At 42.4% G+C, this 18271-nt stretch overlaps 1 protein-coding gene across 8 annotated transcripts in view; it reads left to right on the top strand.

The window, feature by feature from the left end:
* GIGYF2 (GRB10 interacting GYF protein 2) overlaps positions 1–18271 on the top strand; it is a 71606-nt gene that overhangs the window by 14749 nt on the left and 38586 nt on the right. For 7 of the 8 annotated variants that reach the window (XM_050308535.1, XM_050308541.1, XM_050308534.1 and 4 more), the window contains 4 exons: positions 1766–1861; positions 6052–6160; positions 12718–12829; positions 13430–13470. In XM_050308535.1, the coding sequence (XP_050164492.1) occupies positions 1766–1861; positions 6052–6160; positions 12718–12829; positions 13430–13470 (358 nt within the window). The remainder of the gene's footprint in view (positions 1–1765; positions 1862–6051; positions 6161–12717; positions 12830–13429; positions 13471–18271) is intronic. The other variant, XM_050308540.1, reaches the window with a different exon arrangement.

Raw genomic sequence — 18271 nt, 5'->3', positions numbered from 1 at the left:
CACATTTGCTTGCCTCAGTAGGATTTTATTTATGTAGTGCGTAATAGTTATTTGATTCAACTACAAAGTCAGGCAATAAATCACGTTAGCAAATCATCTGAAAACGGCAACGGATCCGCATTTATCCCAAATTAAGGCAGTTCGTTTCAGCAGGTGACTGGCCTAATGAGAGCAGTCGTCAGGTAGTTCCCTTCTCTGGGAATCAGGACACAAATACAATCAGGCACATGGGATGCATAAGGATGATGTGGAAAGTTGAGAACTTCCTCCTGGTTTCATTTCGAACAAGGCTCTCAGTGGTGTAAAAGATGATGTAAAATTTCAGAGGTCCTTTCAGGCAATAATTCTCACCTTCTGCATTTGTAAACATTGGGTTTTCCTGCAGCTGGTGACAGAGGCTGGTTTACTGCTGCAGCAGCACATAGTGCCTTGGAAATCTCAATCCTTCTAAGAGCCTCACCCTCGAGTGAGGGAGGGGCTGCAAGAAACGATGTCGGGTTGTACCCTGAGCTTGGCACAGAGCTGTGCACACCCAGCTCTGTGTTCCTGCCCTGCCGTGGCTGTGCTGACACTCCCACAGCGCTGAGAGCCCTCTGCTGCTCCCCCAGGGATCCTGAGTCTGTGAAGTGTGTTTAGTGAAAGCCCTGCTCTAACATGCAGGCCTGTGCTGCTCTGCTTTGGGCAGGTGTGATTTCAGCCTTGGTGCTGTGCTGGAAGAAGCCAGCCAGCCAGAGGCCATTGCTGTGTGCTGAGCAGGTGCTGCTGAGGCCTCTGCAACTGGGACTGGTTCAGAACAACCTTGGAATGTCCCGTGTTACACGAAGTTCTCCCGTCCTCAGAAGTGGTCCCAAAGATTTTCTCCCTGTGTGTTTGCCAGAAAGGCATTATCATTAGACTGGGTCTTGCTTTTGATACCCAGGTGTTTCCAGGGGGCTGAGAAATTCTAGTTATCTTGACAGTGTTTTTAAACTGTGTCTTGTACCCTGTCCTTTTTCACTGGGTCATCTTCAATCTTTGCTGGCTGAAGATGAGGCAAAGTTGCTTTTCTGATTAAAAGATACACTGATTGAAAGCAGGAAAGCTTCTGTTAGCGTGTGCCCAAATGAAAATATAAAAAATCTTTAGTATTATGAACTAAATATTTTTGAAACAGATTTGTGTTGGCATAATTAGACCTCACTTGGCTGTAATTGCAGCTTCTTGTCCAGATTCTCAAGGTCACATCTGCTGATGGAGCTTCTGATTCAAAATTAGTGTTAAAATTTATTTTGATTTAAATTGTCAGTGTTCTCCAGCTAATTTATACATATAGTTTTGTTTTACTTGGGTTTATTTTGGTGGCTTTTTATTCTCCTTATTGGTTGTAAATTGGAATTGCTGACTTTAAATCAAATACAACCTTTGTGCTGTGTGTGGTAGTTTTGCTGAATAGAAGTCTGGCTATAAAGTACATTGGAGTTAAAGCAATAGTTTTTAATTTACCAGATGAAATTTCACTTGGTTCAGGTTTGAGCTGCAGTACTGTGTAAATTTGTATTCTGATGTCTGGGATCTTGTGAGTGGGGGTTCTCTGGAAATCTATAAAGATTTTTTTCTGGGGGTGGTAAATTTGCAGGTACACCCACCCCTGGTAAATGTCATGGGAAGTACTGGTGGATGGACACAGAGTTGGCAGCATAACATTTTTGGTGAATCAGTGTCTGTGGCATCATCCTTGAAGTGGAAATAATTGGATATAATAGAATGCTCTTTTCCTTTCATACAGATACCTTCAGACCTTCTGGATAAGGAGTTTCTGCCTATTTTACAAGAGGAGCCCCTGCCACCACTGGCACTTGTACCTTTTACAGAAGAAGAACAGGTTGGTATCCTTTTTTTTTAATGTTAAATCTTTAGATTGTCAGTAGTGAAGACAAAATGGAGTATACCTCCATTAAAAAAAACCATAAAATTTGAGATTTGGAGAAAGAAATTATGAAAGCATTCTGTGTCAGCATGAAGTTTAAATTCTCTTTGTGCTCAATTGTTGTCTTAAATTTGAACAGGTGTTTTGTCGTACAGTGTTCTGTGGATGTCAGACAGCTTATTAAATCCAGGATCACCATCTGGGAAATTTTACCTGGTTTTTGAGTATGTACCATTTTCAGATCAGTAAAATTTCCTCCAGATTTTGGATCACCTTTTGTAATAATAGAGTCCTAGAAGTGTCTGAGTTCTCTAGCTTCAGTTTTGTGCTCTTTGGAGAGCTGTTGAACTTATTTGATTGTTAGCATTTCTTAGAACTCTTAACTACTCTGTAGGTATGCAATTCTTGGTTATCTCCTCCTTTGGTCCCCATAGGTATATGGTTAATTGGTGAACAAGATAAGAGTGAGAACAGGCAGTCCATAAAGATTCCATTTCAAAGATGACTGATCTGGGTAGTTTGAAAACCCTCAACTTAAATGGGATTCCTAGAGGAGAAAGCTGCCTGCCCTGCTCTGGATGGTGCCTCTGACTTTTGACTCTGGATTGATTCCCTCTTTATGGCTGTCAGAACTTATATTTTGAGGCTGCCCTCCAATTTGTCATGTTTCTTAGAACTTCATAATCCTGTGGTTTGGTTATTTTGTTACTTTTCTATTAGAAAGCTGAGTATTTTTACTGGCTTTGACTTTTGCAGGGGTGGGTAGTATTACTATTAGTTTAAGATGTATTAGTGTAAACTTCTTTTCCTCCATGCTGTTGTATACTTGAATTCTACATTTCATTTTGTATTTTTGTATATCCTCTTCACCTCTTCTGGAATTCCTGCCTCTTCAGAGTTGATTCATATTTCCTGTGTGTCTGTAAGGTGCTGTCCTTTGACACAATATGCTGATGGTTTAGTTTTTAATCAGCAGTTGTCTTTGAGTTCATGGATACATTGTAAGCACTTGGTGTCACAGTTAGTCTAAAAAGGCAGCTGAGATTCAGAATAAGCTTTTATGGGAAGTCTTAGCCCAGCTCCTGTTCTTGGGTAGGAACAAGAAGTGGTCAACCAGACACACCCCAGAATATTAAACCTTGGTGTAAATACCCTGGCATATCTTTTTGGTGATGCAGAGTGGAGTCCATCAGAGAGGACTGCAGGCCTTTTGTGTTGAGGGGTGGCCTGACTTTTGGGGACTGCTGGTGTACTCTGGGAACAGTGATGCCAGTTTAGGGCTGTGGTATTGAAAGTGGCTGAGTGGCCTCTTTGTACAGATGAGATGGGAAGTGCTGCTGAGCTTCAGGGATAGGTGTTCTTCTACTGCAGTGCCCAGTGTTTAACCAGTCTTGATAAGTCCTGAGGAGTTGGTGTGCCCTGTGTCACTGCTTTCTCCTGCTGCTTTTCACTTGTAATCAGATAGGAACCTTTAGGCACCTTAACAGTTCTCTAGAATCTCCACGAAAATATTAATCTGAAAGAAGAGGTCCATATTCCCTTTTTAATAAATTTCCATGAATGCTTTCTGGGGACCCAGAGGATGTGAACAATCTGGTTTTCCATGTCCTGTTTCCCCCCTCCATGGCTGATTTGAGATACCAAGGGAATGGCATGATTTAAGCTACTAGAAATTCCTGGTGTTTGTTCCCCATGACATAATAAACATAATTTATCATCAAGAATCATGTTCAGAAGTGATCGTGAGGTGAATATTAATGTTTTTGCTGCTAGTCCTGGTACAGGAAAGTTCTTGCTCTTAAGATTGATAAAAGATAGTTTAAAAGCCCTTTTTACCCCCCTCTGTGAATACTTAAGATAGAATTATTGTCTCAGAGCTTGTGGAGCAGAGATCTGGGAGTCCTGACCAGAGCAGGGGTACTGTGGCTAGGGTGGGGTGCAGGTGAAGCTGGGCCTGTCAGGCTTTTGCTCTAGGCCTGTGTTCAGAGCAGTTCTTGCAGCCCCACAGCTGTGCACCTGCTGGCATTGCAGCTGTGTGGGTGCTGTGGCTGGAAGAACTTGGCTCAAGCTGATTGAAAGATGTCTTATCTTGGTGTGGATGATGGGTTCTGGCAGCTCTATGAATTTAAGCTTTAATTTGTTTAGTCCTGTAGAATTTAACTAGCAGATACTTGGGGCTGCAGTATTCCCTGTTACAGGGCATGGATCTGCTTTGGATGGACTTGCTGGTTCTTCTTATGTAGAATGTTTCTTTCCTGATGATAGAGTTGCTGAGCTAACCTAGAGCTCAGCTGATTGACCTTGTGGTAGGCTTTGGTCTATAATACCAGAGATTTGTCTGAGATCTGTTTCCAGGGAAGTGTCTGAAGAAAAGGTTTCTGTGGATGGCTTTAACAGAGCTTTCCACCATGGACCACTGGCAATGTGGAGCTTGTGTTCCTTTGCCTTTCTCCCCAGCCCCCTTATTCCTGTTTGCAACAGGGAAGAATTCGGTGGCTTTAGTCTTATCTGCCTGTAGAGTAAGGGAGGCTCAAGCTCTTGCTGAACATGATGGAGTTCCTGACACCTGTTTCTTGAGACATCTTCCCTTTGCTCCTAAAACATCTTTGCTCTTTGGTGTACACTGTCAGGGCAGGGCATTGAAGGAATACACTAACCAGCAGGAAGGGTGGGTTTTGCTGTTTTGACTTTGCTGGTTTTATTGCTTGCTGTGGGTTTTCCATGTGGATTGTTGTCACTGTGCACGGGGTGAGGATCTCACCTTCACCACACAGGCTCTACGGGGGGAGGGGAAATCGGCTCCGAGTTCAGACAGAAATGGCAAATTTAAAAAACCTTTGGAAAAGCAAGATTAGTATTTTGTCCTTACTGGAAGAATAAGGCATAAAAAGTAAGGAATCTCCTAGGCAAGACAATGAATCTGATAAGTAGCTTAAAGATGGTTTTGTAGGGAAATACTTCGCTTCATAAAAAAGCAGAAGTATCAACAGCAGGGTGGTGATTTGCTTAGAGGCAAATGGAGGTGGTTCCTTTTGACTTGCTGTTGAAATGGTTGCTTTAAACTTCAAGAACTGGCTGGGAAAATAGTCAGATTTACTGGAGGCTGACCTTGCTGTTTTGCCATGCATGACTGCGTTTTTCCTTTCCCCTCAAGTCTACTTAGTTAGCAATTCTCTCTTGAAGGAAGATCTACTTTTCTAGGAGGCACATACCAAGCAGTTTCTGAAGTGGGTTAAAACTCCTTCAAATGCCTGTTGGCTCTGATGTTAGCCATTTAGATTTTAACTAGTATATAATTGCTTGTCTCATTGTTCTCTGAAGACCTTCAAAGTCATAGTAATTCAGATGAGTGCGCTTGCCTGCTTTAAGTGTAACAGCTGTTTGGAGTCCTTTGCATTCTAATTATTTAAAACTGGCAGTCAGAAAGTGTGTGTGAATCCAGGTTTGCTTGCTAATGTTTCTGAACTTGCTCCTGAATCTTTTGGCCCAGTTTTCCAACTATCTGTGTTCAGAGAATGGGGCCAGAGTTGGTTATAATTATCCATTCTTTATTGAAATAGCTTTTTCTTTAGCAATTAATATGAAAAAAAAGTTGAATTTTACGGTGTTTATTGTCTTATTAAAAGGAGTATCACTTAGATTTCCCCAAAGCATGTTACTCCTAGGATATATTTAGAGAGGGGGGAAGAAAGGCTTATTTTGTAGAGGATATTGGTAAATATAACTTTATGCAAGTTCTGTTACTCTTTACATGTATCTACTTTGCTAAAACATGAAGTTTAGAATTGCCATGAATTCTTAGTGTCAGGGGTAGGCAAGTGCCTGTCTCTTTTTGGAGCAGAATGTCTGTGTTTCAAACTGCTGGTGTTCCAGTCCCTTCTACCAAAGGAGTAGGTGCTCCATCGCTGCCTTTATAGCACAGAAATGTCAGGTGAGTAACTTGGGAGCACTAACGCCGACCAGATCCTTTCAGAGACTTCTCCAGCTGCTCCTGTGACCGTGGAATCCTTTTCCTTACTGGTGTCAATCCTCTGGCCTTCTGCTGAGCCCAGGGAGAGCAAGGCTGGTGTTAGGCTGAGTTTAGGGTAACCATAAGTGTCTGTATCTCTGGCTGTGACTGACTGTGCCCTCCCATCTCTCTGCAGAGGAATTTCTCCATGTCTGTAAACAGTGCTGCCGTCCTGCGGCTGACGGGACGCGGAGGAGGAACGGTGGTGGGGGCTCCTCGAGGTCGAAGTTCCTCTCGAGGTCGAGGTGAGCTGCCAGTGGGATGTGCTGCGATGTACACAGGTGATCCAGGCTAAAGCTGCTGACAAGTGTTTGTGGAGCTTGGCTAGAGCCAGCTTTTCTCATGCCCAGTTTCTTTTCCCTTAAAGCTCTGAAACATTCCCAGTGAGGTGGTGCCAGAGACCTCACGTGTTGAGGGGTGGTTCTGCATACCTCAGTGCACGTCTGGTACCCTGTTACACGCCTTGGTCAGAGCGGTGGGTGGGGACAGCAAAAGGGAGAGGTGGTTTTGGGGTGGAATATGAAACAGTTTGATTCAGAATTGTTGGAAATAACTTTCTTGAAGTTATAAACCGATTCATAGGGAAAGGGGAGAAAAAGGCACAAACGTATTTACAACACCAAGGTTGTAGTAGATGGTGTTCGGTGTTCTGAAAAATCCTCTCCATTTGTTAACGTCCTGAGCATAAACAGGAGAAGGTTAATGGGAAGACGTAATTGAATTTGGGAGAAATTTAAATCTCGCCAATTTTAATGCCTTGCTCTCATCCAGGAGCACTTCCAACATTTGCTAATGAATTGAGAAAATGTCCTCAAACCGTATCCCTAGTTTAAACCAAACTGTTAAATCCAGAGTTTATCTTAGCAGTTCTCTTTCAATGTACATACTCCTGTGAACACTGTTTTTTGGGCTTTATATGTAAGTATGATGGGTTGCATTTATAATAGTAAGGAGCTAATAACTTGGAAATATCATGAGGAGTAATTAATCTTGTAACCTCTGTCTTTGCAGGTGCTTGGGTGAGGTTTCTCTTAGAGCTCTTTCTAATTTAATTCTGAATGTCCTTAACTGGTGATATTTTCAATAACAACTTCCATACATAATTAAATACTTGACCAGAATTTTGCTCTGACTTAATGTGTTCTCTCATTTCTGTTCTCCTTCCTTAATCCTGCTTTCTTTTTTAGCTTACATCTTTCAGATACTTGTAGATTGCTGTCTGTCCTCTAGTGGTTTCTTCCCAGCAAAGACATATGAATTTAAACTTCTATTAGACTGGATTTTTCCTGTTGCTTCCCCTTCTTTATTTGTCATTGTATTTGCACAGGTGCTCAGGGTTTAATTTAAAAAAAAAAGTGTGTGCATTTACATAAATGTGGGGTGACATTGTTACTTAAACGTACCTCGCTATATTTCTGTTCCTCATTTGGAAGTTGTTGCTTTTTTGCTGTGTGTTTTAATGTGTGTATTGCTACCATCTGTTTCATTTTGCTAAGAATACATGTATTAGCTATTTCTTAAATGCATCAGGGCTTAATTGTGCAAATTAAATGAATGCTGCTTAAAATGTGGTGATTTGAGCTCCTGTGACCACTGCTGTGCTCTCGAATTTCAACAGCGAGATCCCTTGACTATTTCTAACTCTGCAAACCCTTTATTTTGCTTTTTTTTTTGCCCAATTTCCCTTTGTTTTCTGGCTGCACCATTAACAGTGAATGTCCTCCTTTTGCAGTGAGCAGTGGGTTGCTTTTTAATTGCCCCCACTAGTTTCAGTGAGGTCATGGGGTTAAATGTGGCAGAATATGGCTTCTAATCCAGTAATTCTGTTAGTGAACCTATTTGTATGCATGATGATTTTGTTTGGCAGTCAACTTTGATTCCTTACATCTTGATGGACAGAACCTAAACTCTGTGCAGTATTAAGCTGTTTGAAAGCTGCTGCACATATTCCTGGTTTTTCATGGTTCATTTTTAAGATATGTTAAGAAATACTAGCAAGAACTTCGCAAAGTTCAATCTTTTTGACTTTTTTTTTTTTTTTTTAGTTTCATCCTTGTCTGATCTTTTAATTTGTTTGAATTGTTACATGCTGTGCTTCTTGGGCTGCTCTGACATTCTTCTGCTAAACTGTAGAAGATAATTCCCCCAGTAAATTTTCCTCCTTTCCTTGATCCTGGGTGCTGCTTGTTTCTTCCCCTCTTCCTCTGTTCTTCCCATGAGCAGTTAGTCTTGGGTTCTAGGCATAAGGAGTCTTCCCAAAAAGTTTCTGTATCTCAGCAAAGAAATTAAAGTTTCTGCCAGGACAAAACTGTACAATTTTCGTAATTATACACGTCGTGTTCTTGTAATTAAGGACTTTGTTTTCATAGTTATTTGTGAAAAACTCAGTCTAGGATTGTTGACATCTGCTTTAGGAGAAGAACACGTTGCTTGCAAGGAGCAGGCTTTAAATGCAGTTCTGTCTTTTCAAGTTGCAGTGAAAAGAACTTGGAATTTCTCTGGAGTTTGTTCACTAAATGAACTGCTTCACTTACCAGTTGGCAAATGCTTTTATTGCACTGCAGAATTGCCTGGGTTTAAAAGGTTATCTGGTGTTTTCCTCGTTGGGTGCAACAAAGCTGCTACTGCCGATCAGTGTGGGCTTCAGCCTCCCCAAAGCGGGATTGATGTCTTCGAGGGACTTCACAGCAACTGGGGAACAGAATTTGCATGTAGGATTAGGTTTGTTAATGAAGATCCCTTGCTGAGACACAAATCACAGAATTGTGTCACAGCATTTGGGAGCGGGAGAGGCAATCTGTGACAGATTGGCAAAGGGAAGAACTGCTGCTAAAGGAAGGTTATTGTTAGAATTCTAAATGGGATTCACTTACCGGGATAGGAAACTACAGCAGAACAGCAAATATTTTCTGGGTATTCTCTCTAGCTCTTACTGACAACCATTGCGTTTAGATGATGTGAAAATGATCACTATGTGAAAGCTGCTTTGATATTGGTTTTAAAAAAAATGAAGTTGTAGTCTCTAAAGAAACCAAGTACTTGCACGTGACTCTTTCCTAATTGACTTGTTTTCCTGGGAGCTCCCTGTGGTGTGCAGTTAAGCCCTGTGCTTTGTGCTGCCGGGACTGGAATGTCAACATTCATGAATAAGAGCCTCAGATGAGGAGAGATTTAAGTAGTCCCTGGAACGGGCTGTAAGCTCACAGACACCTTGTTTTGTAGCTGTTCTCCTTTTTGCTTGATACTCTTATGAAGGGTCCTTTGCTTCCCATTCAAACTCTTTCCCCTCCCACCCTCTTTGCTCTTTGTGATCTGCCTTTACTATGCTGTTGGAGGGTGTGTAAATGATGTGGAAGTGGAATGTTATCATATCTAAAATGCAGTAGTTGAACTGCAGTTATTCAGCCACACTGTATTATGGCTGTGATTGTAGACCTCAAACTCCAGTTATGCTGTAATTTGAACAATTTGCTTGTTGTATTCGTAGGGAGGTGTTTTTATTTTGTAATGAGAGTGACAGCTTGGGCTGCATCCTGCCCTCTTGGTTGTGTCTTATATTTTTACTTACATTCAAACTTGTCTATTTTTCAGGTTAGAGACTTTTGGCTGTTACTGCAGTATCCAATGGAAAGATGGGCTCATTCTGAGGTTCTTAAGAATTATTGAAATACAAATGACACAGTTGCTTCCACAATTGGAAGGGTTTATTGACATCTCTTGACTGTGCATTCAGTACTTTGTGCAACATCTGCACTTAGAAAGTCTGCTGCTCATGTACCAGGCATTTTTTTTTCAGAAGTGCCATTCAGTTTAAAGTAAGCCAAGAAGTGCAGGACCAGAATGTCAGTACTTCTCTGTGCATTGTTATCCCCCCTGCAAACATTTTCCAATCCTTCTGTTAGCACTGTTAGCTGTGGCCTGGGGGGCACTTCCAGCTCAGACCCATTTGGGTCACACTTGCCGAATAACTGCCTTTGCCCAGGTTTTCCTTGACTGGCTGCTGCTCCTCTGTACCTGGTGGGGTGTTTGGTGCTCCCTAGGCAGGGTGTGTTGGGTTTCTGTGGGCGCTCCAGAGGGGCCCTGGGGGCAGTGGAGGAGGGTGGTGGCACAGCCAGGCCACGGGTGGCCCCAGTAGAGCCTGTCCAGTGCTGTGGGTATCGCTGCAGCTGGGAGCAGAGTCCTGTGGCCCCATGGGCAGCATAAACTCAACGACTGAGATCAGTTGTTGGGCATTTTGCAAGATTATCGTTTAACTGAGGCCATTTTGGTGGCTGAGCACAACTGAAATACCGATGAACTGTGATATGGGGGTGGTTAGTGAGGGGAGGTTTCTCAGGCCGTTGTTTCATGGATTTTTAAAGCAGCCATAAGCTGTGCTGCTCTGAAGAAGCTGATTCTGTTCTTGCTCTTATACAGGACTCTTGCTTTATTTGCTGCTGGAAACTCCCATATCACCAGGTCTGACCCTGCTGGGGTGTGGTGTCAGCAGTTAATGTGCCTGCTCACGCTGCAAATGTTGCTACCACTCACTGTGAAAACCAGAAAAGGACAACCTGTTTTGTTTCTGTTGGAAAAGTGTATGCAACTTTCCACCTCTGCTACCTCAGAGGCAGGAGATGAGTCAGTGCCTTTGTTCTGTGTTGACTCTGTGAATTGCTTTTGCTTTATTATCTCTTGTGAGAGGAAGGAAGGGAGCTTTCCCGTAGTGAAGAAACTAGGCAAAGATTGCTATTCTGAAACATTCCTGGGCTTTATTTGTGAAGCATAACAGCTTGGAGTCCTCTTCCAGGATTTTAGGGGATCCATGATACCTTCACTGGATAAACTTTGTGCTTTTTGATGTTGTTTCATGTCTTTCTCTTTGTTGCATTCGCAGCTTGTTTTGCACTCATGACTGTGGTCAACCTTGTGGTATCAGACTTGCCACAGTGAAGGTATTTGTGTTTCTAGTACAGTTGTAGCTCTAATACTAATCTAATCTCTCCTCTTTTGCCTTGGGTGCTCAGTCAGCTCCTGTGCCTCCCCCTGAGTGTGTGTAAGAACAACCACACTGACTCTGGCAGGGGCTCGCTCAGCTCCGTGGTCCCCATAGTCTGGAAACAGCCAAAAGAAGGCACCTTGGCCAGAGAATAAGGGATGAGTGAAAATACAGAGGTGAAGAGGCTCAGCTTCCAGGTGTTTGCACCCCAATGTATTTCCAGATGTGGCCTGTGTTTCTCTCTTCCCAGTGTGCCCAGTCTCTGTGTGAGCTGAAGCACAGCCAGACCTCTCTGGGGGGAAAGGCCCTTTCTGTGATAGGATCTGCTACTCAGCGGCTTTGGGGCTAGAACAGGACAGTCTTGTCCAAAGAGGCTGTTTGAATTGTTCCTTGTGCACCCTGCAACCTGTTCTGCCTGATACAAAGTCAACTGTGTATTTGAAGAGCCCAGCTGGATCATCTGTGGATCACTTTTCTTTTTCTCTACCGGGAAAGCAACTTTTATTTTCCCCCACAAGATTTGGCATAGAACAGTAGAGAAACTGTTGCACCTGCCTTGATTATTTCCACTTTTTAGAGCCTCATTTCGTAAGACACTGAAATATGATACAATGCCTTGATGCATCCATTTGTATCCACATTTTGCATGCAGAGGCTTTTCATTATTACTTTCTTCAGAAGACTCCTGGGACCACAGTACATTCTCAAGCTGTTTGTTTCCTGTTTTGTTTGGTCATTCTCTCCTGTTCCTGTGGACCCTTGGGCAAGTTTGCACCTCATGCTTCAAGGTGGTTTTTATCCTTGAAGCCAGGAAAAGAGAAATATGAAAGGATTGAAGTTTGAGATACTTTCATGGCAAAGAATTCCTGTTATCAGGTGCTTTTTACGTTCTCAAACTTGACTACAGAGACTGCATATGTATGTGTAGGGAAAGGCATTGTCCTGACAAACAGCTGATTGATGTTTCACTTGTCTTCCCTAGATCCTTGACATGGTAAATTAGCTGCTTCTTGTGCTGCAGCACTGTGTGGAGCACTGTTTATCTTTTGTAGATCTGGAGCCTTGCCCCCAGCCATTAATCTGACAGTACTGGGAGCTGTCTTGAAGGGAAGGTCTGGGGATGTGTATGGGTGTTGTTTTTCTGTTGTGTGGGGGGTTATTTTACGCAAACACTAAAGATGTGCTTTGAGATGCTTTGCTTGAGGAGGTTTGGTACATGGTAGCTGCCTACGGAGAATCATTTATTGAAAAAGTGAGCAGGATGATTTTTTTTAAGCTGTGGCTAATGGGGTTCCTCATTGTGCCCTGTCTGTATCCATCCTGGGATCCTTCTTTTCTCCCCACTGCTCCTGTGGGAGATTTCTGCTGGCAGTCACTAGAACTCACTGGTGTGAGGCTTCCTTCTCCTTTATGACCCCTCACAGCAGTAACAAGAGTGTCTCTGCAGTGCTCTGGGGTTTGCTGGGAAAAGGAGTCTGGTTTTTGAGTGTGAAGTACACATGTGCAGTGTGGATGTTGTGTGAATAATGCATCCTTATTTAGTGATTTCTCTTGGGTAAGTATCTGTTTTCTGTGTTCTTCTGCATAGTATTTATTTTAGAATTGTTTGCCTGTTCTGTCTTGTCTTGCACTTCTTGATAAAAAATTTTTACTCAAGACTCTTTCTTCAGTCTTTGTTCCTTTTTTTCCCTTTGCCCCAGATAATTGCACTGGGGCTTAAGCCTGCAAGAGTAGTTCACAGGGACACCAGGAAAGGGAAACCTACCTGATTCTTTCAAGTTCTATTATTATTTATACAAATACTTGTGTTTTTTGTCTTTTCAGGCAGAGGCCGAGGAGAAAGCGGTTTCTACCAAAGAAGTTTTGATGAAGTGGAGGGTGGATTTGGGCGAGGAGGGGGCAGGGAAATGCACAGATCACAGAGTTGGGAGGAAAGGTAACAGAACTCTAGCCCTTAAAGTTTTTTACACACATCTGTTCAGCTTCCATTTGTGCCTTTTGACTTCATAAAAACACTTTAGGGAAGGTGATTAGTTGTATCTGTGAGTGGAGTGTCTGAATTTCTGAGATGGGGTCAGCACAGTAATGTTTCTAGAGACTCAGGAGCAAGTAAAAGACCATTTTTGCAAAGACTTTTTCTGCTGAGTTCCTGGGAAGAAGGAACTACTTTAAGAGAACGTAAATTATGACAGTTGCAGTGGAAATGATGGGTGACACTGTGGATTACTGAAGGATTCACTTCAGTTTTAGTCTTGATGTTGCTGACAGTGCTTAGGGGCACATTTCGAAACATAACATACCCAGCTACCAAAGGCTGTGTGTGTATCAGTGTTCCTGAAAATTTCACTTGTCACTTGGACCTCTAAAGATGCTGTCCATCAAGCTCTGATTTTTAAAAAAGTCCCCTCCAAAAAAACAAACAAACAAACAAAAAAAAAAAAACAAAAAAAAACCACCAAACCCAAACAAGACCCATACCTAAAATGAGTGGAGTAGTTCCAAAACCTTATTTGAAACTTCTATTCTGCCTTTCTAGGGGAGACAGACGCTTTGAAAAACCAGGGCGAAAAGATCCAGGTATGGTTTTGTTACTGTGTGGGCAGAAAGTGGGAGGGAGGAGCAGGGTGTGTTTGGGGAAGGGACCTGTTCATACATAAACCTTTCTTATTGCTCCAAGTATATTGTTGATGCAAGATTCATGATACTGTGACAGGTTACCTAAATGTGTTCTCAAAGTGCTGGTTCTCTTATTTTGTGTTTTCACTATTGGACATTTGAATGTTGTAGATAAGAAAAATGTGCAGTGAGTAGGTTCTGTTTATTCAATGAAGATGAAGTCTACAACTGGAACTAAACTCCTGTATCCCTGGGGAAGGGGCTGTGCTGGTGAACAGGTGTGCTGTGACAACAACCCTTTTCAAGGCAGCTTTGAAGCGTGCCTGGTGTGGGCTGTTTTGGCACCCAGGACTTCTTGACCTCCTGAACCGTTAGTGGTTTTGAATGCCTGCCAGCGTGGGGTAGAGTCCAGAAGCAGTGTCCTCAGGCTGATGGATTTACTGTGTATCAAGTTAGTGTAAGTCATCACATGAACCTCCCCTTCGTCCAGGTTATCAGCTGATCCCCTGTCTGCTGTTCTCTCCTCTCCTGTTTCTGAGGTGCTTCACACTGGCCATGTTGAGGCAGAGTGCTGGATCCTTAACTGTGGCCCTGCACTTCTGTTTGAATGTTCAGCTTGAGCTGGAGTGGGTCTGTCATCCTGGGGATGGAACACAGACTTTTGGGTAAAACCTGTGCTTGGAGAGTGGGGAGGACACTGAAGGAAGTTGTGGCTCTCTGGTCACGGCAGTGACTTTTGCTTTGTGGGCTCAGGCACTGAGTGCTCTCTGAATGTTTTCCATGAGCGTGGAGCTCAACTGTGCCTGGTGACAGGTTTTGTACAGTAAGAGCTTCTCTGTCTGGGACCCAGAGAATCTCTGAGTCCCTGTGTGGTGAACATACTGATAAAGCACGGGTCGGGACAGACGACAGCAGGTTGGATGTAAAGATGGACAATGAAGAGGTGACAGGACTGGATGTTAATCTTTGCTTAGCTGTCAGTATTTTTAGCAAGAGTAGCATAAATTACCATATGACTAATTTTCCAGATGCTCGTGGTGGCACGTGCCATAGGAGTCTTAAATTATCATGTGTGCTTTCAAAGCCCTCCCAGTCCTATCTCCGTGTAGGAATTGATGTTCATAGATTTTAAAGAGTGCTTTCATTGGTCTGCTTGTTAAGTTGAATGTTAACACAAAACTAAAATGTTGTATGTTTTCCTCATTGTTTCCTTTAAAAAGAGGATACTTCTAAAAAAATAACTTGAGATTCGTCTCAGATTGTTCATTTTGAAGTGCCAGTAGTGAAACTTTGGACTCTGTATGTGTATATTCAGAGAACTTTGGGGAAAAATTGAAAACAGGAGAAACTAAGTACTACTGAGATTTCAGGACTGCAATTTTTACAGAAAACAAACAGATGTGAAAGTAGTACCCACCCTCCTGTTCTTGTGATTCAAGTTACAGCACTTCCAGACTATAGAATGTACTACATTTCTCTCCCCTCTACCTTCAGAGAGAAATAAGGTGGAGAGCACAGAAATATTACCAAAATGTCAGTCTGTTTTGACTCAGGCTTTGGTTAATGACAAAGAGTTGCTGTGCTGTAAAGGCTTTCCAATGGCACGATATTTGGAGTGTGAGGAGGGTCACAGGTGTGCCACCAGAAGTCCCAGTTAATACAGGCGCTGGTGTCCACACTCAGAGAGGGCACTGATGTGCAGCCTGGAATTCAGGCTTATGTGCTTTAGCAGATGCTTTGGATTCTGGTACCCTGATGTCAAACTCCTTGGTTTAGGATTTCATTATCTAATTCTACTGTGCTTCAGTCTTTCATTGCTCCTTCACAGGGCCTTGGCTTAGCCTCAGATTACATAATTTACTGAGTTGCCAACTTTTTCGTGTTCTTTTTTGTGGATGATCACGCTACAGAATAAGAGATCAAATATTGAAGTCTTCTGGGCATTCATAATGGATGCCATTGCAAGAACCCCTCAATTAAAAATCATGGGATTAAAAAAGTGGTAGACCTTCAACAAAGAGTTACTTCTCAAAAATTATCAGGATGCTGTTCTTAAAAACTAATGACTGCTTTTTCAGTGCTCGCAACAGTTTGCAAGGTCACATCTGACTGATTCTCAGCATAAACAGTATCTGTCCCTGGTTTCAGTATGCAAATTAGGGATGCACAAAGTATTTGGGAGTTCCTGTTGCAGATTGCCACAGTTCTGACAGACTTCACTGAGAACCCAAATGGTTTCTGGAAGGCTGAGGCCATTAGCAAAGAAAATGAGCAAGTTGTTTTCTTGAGCACGTCTGTCTCTGCACAAAAGCTGCTTAATTTTCCGTGCAGCCTCTCGACTAATACCAGCTTAGCAGCTGAGAGGATTTGATTAGTTACCAGCAGTTACACACTGGTAGTAAATAATTGTTATGTAGATTAAACAGAACTTCTAGCAAGTCAGCTGTGGAGCCTGATTGCGTTCTGTTTAAGGTGTGGGGTTTGGTTAGGTTAAGAAGACTCGAACATAAAATGTGTGTTGAAGTGGCTGTGAAAAAAGGGTGCTGGATTTCTGTGAATTGCACTTGCCCTTGCTCTGCCTGGCTTGTTTTCCTGCACCAGGAGGTGCATCCATGAAGTTTGGGCCCCAGTGTGCTCTTGCAGTGCTGAAGCACAGGGTGCTATGCTGTGGCACCAGAGCCCGTCAGCAGTTGTCTTGGGCTCCTCTTCCAGTTTGGGCCATGGCACATTGCCAGTGCTTTCAGACATCTGTGGTTCACCAGTTCTCTGGAACTGTAAAAGCAATATCAGTGTTTTTCCTACCCCTTGTTCTGCAGCTGTTCTGAAGTAACTACAAAGTTTTTTGTCTGATTTGCTTCCTTAGTATTATTCAGCTTTACATTCCCAAATGAAATATTTGAAGATTGCAGTTAGTGTGTACTAAAAATTTTTTTCTTATACTTGCTGTTGTATCCCCTTTTAAACCAAGTCTATAAATAGAAAATTATTTTAAAGACAGGACAACTTTCAAGTATCACATAACTTAGAAATGAAATGAAGCAACCCACAGTTTGATTAGATGGTAATTGAAGTTAGAAATAGCTTTTTATAGCTCTGGCACTAAATCACGAGAGTACAATCCTGTCCTGTTGGGATTATACATGTGAATTTGAGAACAACTGGTTTGTCTGAGACCAGAGGATATATGATATATGGGAAAAACAGTACCTCACCCAGAATGCTGCCAAACAGAATACTCTCAAAACCTCACCCAGAATGCTGCTTTTCTTTCCTAAGTGATTAGTTCAGACTTCACACAGGGATCTGTTCTTGCACGGGTTGTTAATTTGTAGGACTCTTATCAATGTCTTACGTTGGTCGTGAATGTGGAAAAAACACTTGCAAGAAATACTTCAAAGTTATTGGTGCTGACACGAGGCTGGAAAAGGGACCTTTAAATTGTATGTGGGTCAACAGCTCAGCAGAGCAGGCATGAAGACAGGCAGGGTAATGTGGTGGTGTGCTGCTCTCTGAGCTCCACAGTCTGCAGGAATGCCTGTCCAGAAAATGAAGGTGGAAAAGGATTTTGAGAGTGTGTGATAAACCAGCTCTGTCTGAGGTCTGGAATGGGGGGAGGCACTGCTTTTAACAGTGTTGGGTTGGGCTCAGTTGCAGCACAAGCACGGCCCTGCTGCCTTGTTGCCCTGCCGGTGCTGGGGGGCTCCTCCCCATCCCCACACCAGGAGTTTCCTGCTCACCCCTTTTGGTTGGGAGCACATCCCATTGAGCAGTTTGGGGACTTGGGAAGAGTTCAGTTAAACAGAACCTCCTTAGGCAGCTTGTGCCCATTTTTCCTGCTACTGACCCCTTGGGGAAGTTAAAAGGAGGCATATTTGGTAGTGTATTATGCTCTTGTTAATCAAAGGTGCTATTTATGCCATTTGGGTTTCTGGGAAAAGTCTTCTAACTTTGAGGGGTAGCTTTATTTTAATACTTGACTGACCATGTATGGACACCCAACAGGCACTGCTTTTGTGGAGAGCTTGGAAATAATTATCCATTGTTCTGTTTTTCCTGTAGCATCTTAAATTATTTAGGAGCTTCAGAACAGTGTCTTTATTTGCAGCAGGTTTATGAGGCACTTAAATACAGAAGTCTCATGTATAGTTTGTTTTAATTTTTTATTTCAAAATTGATCCAAGTGTCTCTAAATATTTCTTTGCTGTGTGTACAGGCAAATATTGATGTTAAAAAGCATAAAATATAAGTGGATGTGGTTCTACTTCTCCTAGATACAGTGCGTCCCTCTGGGTCAGATGTACTGCAGACAAGCAGTGACAATATGGGCAATGTATGAGCCTATAAAAAAAAGTACATCCATTCATTAAAAATAGTCTGTTTGCCACTGCTAAATAATTTATTCAGTGTTTCCAAATATGAAAAAATTTCCACTGCGGCATTTGTCATATACATCAAGATTTTTTGATAGTGTCTTCATAGATCTGTCTGGAAATGAGATGTTCTCTTACTTGGCAGAATGAAGAACTACACTTAGTATTTACAATTTTGCTTAATAAGCACAGCAGGAGTGCTTTTTACTGCCATGAGAGATTGGCAGGACTTCCTAAGAGTGAATTCAGCCCTCTGAAAAGTGATGTAACTGTATTCCCAAAGAGTTAAGAGAACAGAAAAACTGGTATCTTGAATGAACAGAGTTACTTAAACCAGAACTAATGCATTTACTGAGTAACCCCGTATTGTCTTCTGCTTTTATATTGTTGTC

This window comes from Myiozetetes cayanensis, unplaced genomic scaffold (genome assembly GCF_022539395.1).
Source record: "Myiozetetes cayanensis isolate MyiCay16 unplaced genomic scaffold, myiCay2020 scf13, whole genome shotgun sequence".
Classification (NCBI taxonomy): domain Eukaryota; kingdom Metazoa; phylum Chordata; class Aves; order Passeriformes; family Tyrannidae; genus Myiozetetes; species Myiozetetes cayanensis.
The sequence above is the reverse complement of the archived record's forward strand: the minus strand, read 5'-3'. Positions and strand labels throughout refer to the sequence as shown.